The 10439-nt window shown below is 38.7% G+C and overlaps 1 protein-coding gene across 3 annotated transcripts; it reads left to right on the top strand.

Annotated features, from left to right (window-relative positions):
• Position 1: 1 nt before the first annotated feature.
• LOC111322866 (uncharacterized) lies at positions 2–6677 on the top strand. Of its 3 annotated transcripts, none has more exons than XM_088736774.1 (7): positions 2–134; positions 1148–1262; positions 2048–2353; positions 2911–3104; positions 3602–3869; positions 4668–4810; positions 5636–6677. In XM_088736774.1, exons 3-7 carry the CDS (start codon positions 2131–2133, stop codon positions 5657–5659), a joined length of 852 nt encoding a protein of 283 aa, XP_088592900.1. In that variant the 5' UTR covers positions 2–134; positions 1148–1262; positions 2048–2130; the 3' UTR covers positions 5660–6677. The 3 variants fall into 3 exon arrangements, with proteins under 3 accessions (XP_088592900.1, XP_088592899.1, XP_088592898.1); XM_088736773.1 differs by having other exon boundaries at positions 1148–1267; XM_088736772.1 differs by lacking the exon at positions 1148–1262.
• The last annotated feature ends 3762 nt before the right edge of the window (positions 6678–10439 follow it).

Genomic DNA, 10439 nt, shown 5'->3' with positions numbered 1-10439 from the left:
CAAGACCATGTTCAGCACAACATGGAACATAGGTCCCTTCACACGCACGTTTCAATCCATGCAGATGATCAGTGTCAAATTTCGTCATGTCATAAACATAGTGAGCTGTAAGCAGAGTAAATACTTTCAATCAGGTATGGGTGACTACCCTGTAATCAGTTAGATCACACATATCCTATCCTACCATTAGTATTCATCTTCTCCATAATCTTCTTTATACATTTGGGTTTTTGTAGTCCTAGTAAAAAGACCCTTTACATCCTGAAGACCTAATACACTATTGTAGGTACTTTTTTAGAATATTTTTGGCTCCTTAAGTCCCATGTCTCTCACCTGAGTCTGCTGTAGAAGTAGTAGTAGCAGTAGCAGTGGCAGTGGCAGTGGCAGTGGTAGTGGTAGTGGTAGTGGTAGTGGTAGTGGTAGTGGTAGTGGTAGTGGTAGTGGTAGTAGTAGTAAAACTTTACTTATACACGGTATCAATTCATATTACATGCTCTTCCATCAAGCCATGTTCTAAAGACAAATTAATTAATTAACCAATAATGTATCTAATATATATATTTAGTATAATTTCAGAGCTGAACAAAGAGTTTTATATAAAGTGTTGAAATAAAATGTTAATAAATGTTACTACAGTGTTATAATTTTAGAAATTTCTCTGTTGTTCAGCTCTGAAATTATACTAAAACAATTATTCACCTCAGGTTTGGTGAATATTGTCGAATAATCCCCAAGACGAAGTCTCGGGGATTATTCGACAAAATTCACCTCGCCTTTCGTGAATAATTGTTAAATGTGTATATATGTGCTACAACTATTAATTAACCTTTAAAGCTTTAACCTTTAGAAGTGATTAACATGTAACTTCTCCCTAAAATATCCATACATTATCTAGCAAACAGGTAATGAGAATACTCAAACTTATCGGTAGAAGTTGATACCTTGATCTAACAACAAATTCTCATAACAAATCTACAAGAAAACATGTAGCAATGTGATCTTTGAGTCAAGGGTTAAGAATGACAAGCATCTAATTCTCCTTACAGTCAGCCCTGTATCACGCATTAAGGTCACAAGAATAAAGTTAATGATCACCAACTAAAGGAACTCTTGATTGTTGAACAAATTCTCCATGTCATCACCTTAGGAAATGTATAGGGATCATTATGGAGAATATCCAAGCTAATGTTAGGGTGTAAATGGAAATAGCCACTTTATAGGCATTGCTAGAGAGTTCAGAAGAGAGGGTTACTACTGGTAAGGTAAGGTGTGTATCTGTGATGATAAAACCTATGAAGTCTCCAATTGTCTGTATAGAGAGTAGAAAGGAGGAGAGGTTCCAAATTCCATTCCATGCACAATTTTTTTAGAAAAAATTCTCATGTCACATGTGTTTTAAACAGCTTTTCAGGCATCACAAATTGAAAAGGAAACTTAAAAATTTATCCTCTTGTTTACAAGGTGTCAGGGAAATCTTGTGACCTTTCACATACTGTAAGAATTCATGAGTTGCTTACACTTCAAGAGGCAAATTGCACCTCAAGCTGGTTCATAAATTCATGATTCAGGCTCCTCTTCTTTGTAAAATTCACACATTACATCTTACCTTTGCCTTAATCACATATCAGGTATAAACCCTTTGGCACCTTCTGTATATCGCTAGTGTGGTGTGTACCCAGTACTATTGGAATTACAGTACTGCACATTCCCCTACCCTAATGCCAGTGTTTTATTCTGTGTTCATTTTAAGTTATAAACTTGCTAGGGTTTCTTTTTTAAGGCTGATAGTTTCTAAAGAAACTTTTTGGGGCTGCATTGGTGGGGGTAACGAAATAATTTCAATATATCAACAAAGTTGAAGAAAATTCTCGTTGCCATGTTCCCACCTGTAGCTCCATTTTCTGCCTTTAAAAGCACACACAACCCACAGTTCCTCTATTCGCTCCGACAAAGGGCTAATGCTCGAAACATCAGCTTTTATAATCATAAAGGTGGCCAATTTACCATTTCGACTTGGTTGATATATTGAAATTATTTCTTTTTTAAGGTAACTGTCACCTTGCCGCCAAGCTACCAGTTGTACATCACAATGGCTTTAGCTGTGAGTGGCCTGAAAAGCACAGATTTAAAATGGGAAAGTTTATTAAAGTGATGGAATGGATCATTAAAGACAATCTGTCAGAGTCTGTCAAAATCTTTCAACCAATTGAACCATCTTATGAAGTTGTGACACACGTTCACAACTGTGACTATGTAGATGGTTTTATCTCGGGAAGCATTCCTCCAAAAGAAATGAGGAAAACTGGATTTCACTGGTCAGAGGGCCTTGTTAGAAGATGCTTCCTAGAAGTAGGTAGGAATTTGTATAAAAAGTAGGTCTGTACGTGAGCTATGATGCTGAAGGAACCAACAGAGTTTGCATGGGGACTTGCCCCTGATCCAGAGACCTTTACCATAGTGGATACTTTGTTTGACTTAATTGAAACTCAGCACAGTTAATATTACTCCTCCCTCCTAACCACACTTCAGTGGCTGATCCAGGGGGAGGGACTAGGGATTATTTACAACTTGTGTGGCACAAATAGTCTTGGAACAGAAGAATCACATTTCAAGTCAATATTGAGTAAAAAGAATGTAGTTGTCTTGTGAGGAGGGACACCTCAGAGAATAGGTGTAGAACGTAGCTCCATTTTCTGCCTTTAAAAGCACACACAACCCACAATTCCTCTATTTGCTCCAACGAAGGGGTAACGCTCGAAACGTCAGCATTTGTAATCGTTACGGTGGCCAATTTATTATAATTCTAATTTGAATTAATTAATTTTAATTTTGCCATTGTTTTTATATGTGCTCAGAGTAGGTTTAGCATTTGTAATAAAATATTTGACATTTTAATCAAAAACAAAATAGGTGGAACCATGCTCGCAGCCAAATTAGCAATAGAGTATGGACTATCATGCAGCACTGGAGGTGGAACACACCATGCTTTTCCCAGCCATGGTTCAGGTTTCTGTATGTTGAATGATCTTGCTGTCACTGCTAAGGACATGGTCAATAGTCAAGCTGTTGACAAAATTCTCATTGTTGACCTGGATGTTCACCAGGTAATTGAGTAGAAGTTATTGATTCAGACTCCCATGAGTGACCAAAACAGAATTTCTTCTTACAATTTCAATAAAATGTCAAGCACACGTGATAAGAATAAAAGAAAATATTGACAAGGGAATTATTAGTTGATCTAATACCAAATTCTCCAAACAAATATTATAAGAATTGTAGGGCAGACAGTTAGGAGAATTACTAATGAGATCATGAGAATCAGAGGGTTAACATTTGAGTTCTCTTCACAGTTTCAAGACAAATAGATTAACTGGATGATTCTATTGTAATAATTTAATCAGTAAAGTGGATCAGTCAGAATTGAAAACTATGTATCAGCTCTGAGAATTGAAAAGAGTAAAGAGAATTATAAGAACAAAGACAGCTGCGTAGTTATTTCACAGAGCATTCCATTCAGCAAATCAAACGGGGCCCTGTATACATACAGGGCCTGTAATATTGATCTGAAATCTGATCCACCAAATGATCCATTCCTCTACAGGGAGATGGTACAGCCTTCATCTTCAAAGAAAATTATTCTATATTTACGTTCTCTATGCACTGCGAGAAAAACTTTCCACTCAGGAAACAACAAAGCGATTTAGATGTTGGTTTAGACTGTGGCTTGAATGATGAGCAGTATTTGAGGATGGTGATGGATTATTTACCATGGCTTATGGACACATTCAAACCTGACCTGATACTGTATGATGCTGGAGTAGACCCACATCAAGATGATGTACTTGGTAAACTGTGTCTCACAGATCAAGGTACTGGATAGGGACAAGGGAGGTTGAGGGTGGAAACTATAGAGGGTTGGAGGTGTGTGGGGAACGGAAGTGGGAACCGTACAGGGTCAGAGGTGGGAGGGGCACTGGAAGTGGACAAGAGGCGGACAAGGGAAGTTGAGAGTAGAATCCAAGAGGGTCGGAGATGAGTGGGGTACTGGAGGGGGACAAGGTAAGTTGAGGATGGAAAACATATGCATAGAGGTTTGGAGGTGGGTGGGGCACTGGAGGGGGACAAGGTAAGTTGAGGATGGAAAACATATGCATAGAGGTTTAGAGGTGGGTGGGGTACTGGAGGGGGACAAGGTAAGTTGAGGATGGAAAACATATGCATAGAGGTTTGGAGGTGGGTGGGGTACTGGAGGGGGACAAGGTAAGTTGAGGATGGAAAACATATGCATAGAGGTTTGGAGGTGGGTGGGGCACTGGAGGGGGACAAGGTAAGTTGAGGATGGAAAACATATGCATGGAGGTTTGGAGGTGGATGGGGTACTGGAGGGGGACAAGTTAGGTTGAGAGGGGAAACCATAGAGGGTCGGAGGTAAATGAGAGACAAGAGACGTGCTCGGGGGAAAAGGGTGAAGTAGGAACTTAACAAGGGTGTGAGGGAGAGAAAAAAACGAAGCTTCGAACATTCGTTGCTCGTTTTTCTACGCTGTTTCGCGGTGAAAGGCAGGTGACATAGGAGTAGGACGCACAAGAGAGGGGTACGGGATATTCTTACACCCCCCTCCTGACCTCCCTATCCAAGGTACTCACTAATGAATCATAATTCTGCAGGGTTGTTTGATCGTGATGTAGCCGTGATAGAAATGGCTCTTAACAGAGGGATCCCATGTGCGACTGTCATTGGTGGAGGGTACGATGACGACATAGAAGTTCTCGGAAGGCGTCACTCTATCATTCATAGAGCAGCAGTCAAGGTTAGTGTCGACACAACGGTCAGTCACATCAGAGGTTTGCATTATCATAAGTCAATGAGAACTCGGAGTAAAAACAAGCAAAACATCAAACGTAAAACGCGCCGGAAAAAGCGGGTGACCATGTCACCGTTGGTTTTCGTTTTGCGTCTGATAGGTTTAGAGGATGGCGTGGGTTTTTTTTTTTTTTGTTTTTTGTTTTTTTTTTTTTGAGACCAATCAAATACCGAAGTAAAGCAAAGCCAAACCAATCCTGTTTCACTTTCGACACTCGATAGTAAAATCTTTGTTTTCATTTGGAAATAAGTAGGATTGTAAAAACATGCATGTTTAAAAGGGTTTACTCGTCACTGGCAGCAAAACCTATCACGATTGAGACTATGTAGCGACTCTTTACTCGCAGCTCACGAGCATATAACGGCAAGGGTGACAAAACTTTTTTAAAGGATTAGCTGTCGTATGATAATTTTTTTTTTCTCACACACTGTGTAATAAATCATATTTTGATCTGTGGATCACAAGAAGATACCGAAATGGACCTCATAGGCGAGCTGCAATTGCAAAAATTACAGAACAAGAAGCCTGAAAAATTTAGGCATCGACGGGATTTGGAACCGCGCCTCCCAGATACTAGGTAGGTGCTACTGCTAACTGAGCGGCGAAGCCTCATGTTGGAAGCGAGGCAATTTTTTCATCTGACACAGTTCGACGAGCTTACATACCTTAATCTCGCCGAATGTCAATCCACAACTCTTAGATTTCAAGCTCTCTTACAGCATTTGCGTTATTATAGGATATTTTACCAACTGTGCTTGAACTATCTTTAAGGTTTGGAACGACAAGAAACCCTGAACAAAACAGAGTTCAAGTTGGACGAGGAAGAATTGAACAGAATTACAGAAAACCAGGTCAAGTTGTTCTCAGCCGAAGAACACAATATCCAAGTGGATTCCTTAAACTCCGGGCACCACTGAGCCGCGAATGGGGCCAGTATTTCCGGCACGAACAAACAAGATTTGACGAAGAAGAAATGAGGACAAAGACGAGCCTCAGCCTCGACAACCATAGATTTTTTATATGAACTTTTCGACCTGAATCTGTGGATCCCTTCCTGGGATCCGACTGAACTTTTGCCACTGTTCAGTCTCGTGACAAGAGGGATGCCATCCGCCATGTCTCTCATGTACTTTAGGTTACACTTAGTTATGCGTGTTTCGTTGGAATTCTATTAGTGAGGACACTTTGGGATTCCTATCATACGGAAAATGATTTTTCCCAGTGGTCGACCATTGACTTTTTCCGCCATCTTGGAAATAACGAAGAAAACCTCCTTGAAGCATCGCTCTGACGAAGGGCTAACGCTCGAAACGTCAGCTTTGAAACTCTTTACGGTGTCCAATTTATATTATCAACTCAGTTGATAAAACCAAAATTATCTTGTTACTCCCACTAAGAGACCAAGAAGCAATAACCATACCTAGATTCGGCACTAGATTGTTAAAGGACTCTTTAGCATATAGAGGTTCGGTGCTATGGAACTATGTTAACCATCATGTCAAAAATGTAGGTAGTTTCGCCCTTAAGAATCCTAGGAGGCTACTCAGGAGAAATAATCATTTCACAAGCTTTACTTTTACTAGTTTGTCAGGCTCGACGGCTAGGAATAGATTGACTGATTACAAGTATTTTTAAGTTGAGAGGAAATTTGAATGTTTTACTGTATTATAGTTTCTTATTTAGTTTGAAATGTGTCTTAGTATAATCAGTAGTTGGCTAGATACTATTCTGTTACTGAAGTACACGACCCCACAAGCTTTTTAGCTTTAATTCTTATCGTGTATAAATAAAGATTCTATTCTATTCTATTTTACCGACGCAACACCCCGGTTTCTATAGAAACTCACCCCCTTTATTCCCTGAAAAATTGCTAATGAATATTAAGTCGCTTGCTGTTCACATTTGAATGTGTGAACATACCTTTTTCAGCAACATTTAAGAATGGACAATAAATATAATGGTAATTAAACAGAGTGGAGTGCAATTTGGGTGATTTCAAAATCGAACGAGCACGCAGCGCTAGTTTGTACAGGTAATCACATGATTTCGAGTGCAATTTGGAATAAATATGCACGAGTAAATTTTTTCAAAGACTAACAAAATTGCATGAGCCCGTAGGGCGAGTGCACTTTGTGGGTACGAATCGTACTTAGACAAGAAGACTCGAGTGGCATGAAAGTTCCCTGCATGCAAAAATATCGCGCCCCACATTTTCCAATAATAGTGAACTGCAGTTTAAGGGTTGTATGGCATGAATTGTCCACCATTTTAATTGAGTATTACAGCAATATAGGGTCCCTTAAAGAAAGTGGCACTGTAGTTTAGGTCTTGATCATCGTCAACAACAAACTGACCTGTGTAATAATTTGGATATATCAACAAAGTTGAAATGGTAAATTGGCCACTGTAACGATTACAAAAGCTGACGTTTCGAGCGTTAGCCCTTCGTCGGAGCGAAGAGGAATTGTGGGTTGTGCGTGCTTTCAAAGGTGGAAAATGGAGCTACGTTATTGGTCGAAAATTCAAAATTCCAATTACCCCTGTTTTGTCTGGTGAGTTCATTCATCTTTCGTCAAAAATAAGCCAGGACTTTTCAAACTTTGGCTTCTCAGGCTTATGACAGCCACTTTCATAACAAATTCTTCTTGCAGAACAGATGACTCTAAAAACACTATTGTCGTGAATGATCTTCGGACAAAAACTGTCAGTCGTAAAAAAACTATTTGACAAATACATCTTTTATGAAACACATTCAATGCAATCGAAATTCATTTTCAAAGGAGAAAACCTATCTATACTTTTTAAATGCTGATTTGAGATTCCTACTTGTCACGACGAGGCTAGCTTTCCATATCGTCAAGCTATGTAATTCCTTGGAGTTGAACTGGAGAGACTCAATAATTGTTTTTTCAACTTTTCAAGCAGTAAACTGAAATAATTCCGGTTTTTCCAAAATTTTTCCAGTTACAAACTTACTGCTAATTTGAACAGGAAACGACAAGCTTGGTAAATCGTAACTTAACTCAAGAAACAACAAAATAATGATTGTCATAAACAATCGAAGTGAGGCCGAGACAGTTTTAAATTCTTTGTTGTCTGTGAATTTTCTTTGATTGGTAAAGAACGAGAATTTTAACTTGGTACAGCTTTGGTTGTTCTCGACAAACTGCTCGGCTTGCTGTGTTCCATAAGAAAGTCTAAGTCTGTTCTCTCAACTTTTGGCCATTTTTCGAGGTACAAACATAGAGCAAAATTCATTGTTTGGGCTTAGATGAAAGAGGCTTGCAAAAAAGCTAGAATTGCTTCCGTAAACAGTCTCGTAGAACACTTCAGCTCAGTTAATGAAAAGTTAACAGAATTGCACGATATTTTTCGTTTGAAAGATTAAAATTTGGACCTGCACGTATTTTTTTCCTTTAAAAAAAAATCTAGTACGAGGATCTGTTTATTACGCTTCTGGCAGAAAATTTACATAGGAAACCAGTTTGTATTTTTTGTCGAAGATGTCAGGGGAACTGCTGTGCAAATTTGTCCGAATTTTCCCGCCAAAAGTATTAACATATATACGAACGAAATTTTCTTCAAATATTTGTAATCCCTTAATTGCTATTGCATTGACTAATTAAACCATGATGAACGATAATAAAAGAATTATTCGACAAAATATTTTATAATTCATTGACTGCAAGATTCAAATACAAAGTGAGCGACAAATATTTAAATTATTAGACAACTGAAATGAATAATACTTTAAATAAATGAATCAAAAGTTGGAAAAAAAATACAGCACACGCGTATTTTGAGCGCCCGTATTTTTCTAAGTTTTTCGGCGGGAGAGCTTTAGATAATTATTTTTAAAAAGGGTGCAGCGCATGCATATTTTTAGCACTCCTATTGCTTTTAAAGTTTCTCGGCTGAAAAAGCTGACATATTCAAAGATGGTTTGGAGATGACATGAGCTCAAAAAAATCCAAAACTATGCTAGATTATCACAAGAATCTCAGAAATAATAATTCACTCTTATACAGGTAAGGTAAAGTTGTTACGAGCCAGTGGCCCATCAGCTGCTTAACTCCGGTTTCTGTAACATGAAGCGACTAGGAGTATTTCTACTCCCCCTGTATGGGATGCTAGTCCATTGCCGGTACCCATTTATACACCTGGGTGAAGAGAGGCACTGTGAGTGTAAAGTGTCTTGCCTAAGAACACAACACAATGTCACCTGCCGCGCTCGAACCCGAACCACTCGATCCAGAGCCGAGTGCACCAACCATGAGGCCACCGCGCCTCCTATACAGAGAGGTATTAATTTTACCAGACATCGCGATTTGATTTAATGTTTTCCTTTAAGAACTTAAAGAATAAAATGTTATCCTTGCTTTGAAATAAAGGCGAACGTGCAGAGTTAACGCCTCTACTTTCGTATGAAAAAATGAAAGACATATTTGAAATGTCAATCGTTTTCATCATCAAGGTTTTTACATGAAATGAAATTGGGTACTTGATAACAACTATACACTGATTATACGATTATGACCGCTCAAATTTTAAACTTCCTCCGTATCGAAACTTTCCTATATTGATTCGTAAAAGCCAGAGAATTCATATTACTAATAGCAAGCTTGGTTTTTATTTTTTGCTCTTTCGTACGAAAGCTTCCTTCTCTCTGCCGGTTTGCCTCATCAGTAATTTCAGCCGCTTGATGCTTGAAACACATAGTTCTAACTTCCTCCAAATAGGCTGGTATTGGAGCATTTTGTTTCAGGAAAATTTTTTTTTCCGTTTGATTTCCATCCATTCCTTTGTCCATTTGCTATTTTGATTTCCTTACAGGCACTTGTCAATTTTTGATTTTGATTTCAGCCCAGGTGTAACTTTACTTGATAACTGAAGGACCTTTGAATTTGAGTAGAATTCTGCTAAGTAAAGAAATAAAACAGTTAGATTAATAATGGAAATTGAACTGAGTGAAGCGCAACTTGGTCCCAATTTCAGTATGCGTAATCTGGCAAAGTCAAACGCGTCCGCAACACGAGGTTGATTTGAAAGCACAAGTACGATTTCAGACCAAAATTGCGCGATATGGAGTTCAATTGCGACCGAATTCAGTCGCTTAGATATAGGATCTTTTAGTCTATACAAATGTTTTGTTGATTCAGTGGTGAGCTCGTTTAGAGAAAGTTGCAAAAGTTGTCTTTCATTTTCCTTCAATTTGATTGTTTTTTTTTGTATTTAGTAAAGCTTCCTCACTGGTCGGGGGAAAAGACGAGACTGAGAGCAACAAAATCGTACGATTCGTGAATGAATCACACCAATGGGAGCCAGTGATAGCAAAATGGATGTAAGAAATATAGAAACCTTGGTGATCCATCCCCATGACACTTCAACAGATATGAAGAATGCGTTCATTCAAGCTACGAGCAAGAAAAAAGGACTAGTGTAAAACATTTATAGTCGAAATGATGGCATACAGTCCTTCCTATTCACAAACGTTTCGTACTCAGTCGATTCGCAGCTAAATTTAAACGACTCGTACCCACTTTGTGTCGGCTCGCGCCGACCCGCGGATCGATTC

The sequence above is a fragment of the Stylophora pistillata genome, chromosome 10 (assembly GCF_964205215.1).
Source record: "Stylophora pistillata chromosome 10, jaStyPist1.2, whole genome shotgun sequence".
NCBI classification, from domain to species: Eukaryota; Metazoa; Cnidaria; class Anthozoa; order Scleractinia; family Pocilloporidae; genus Stylophora; species Stylophora pistillata.
This window is presented reverse-complemented; position numbering and strand designations above follow the sequence as displayed.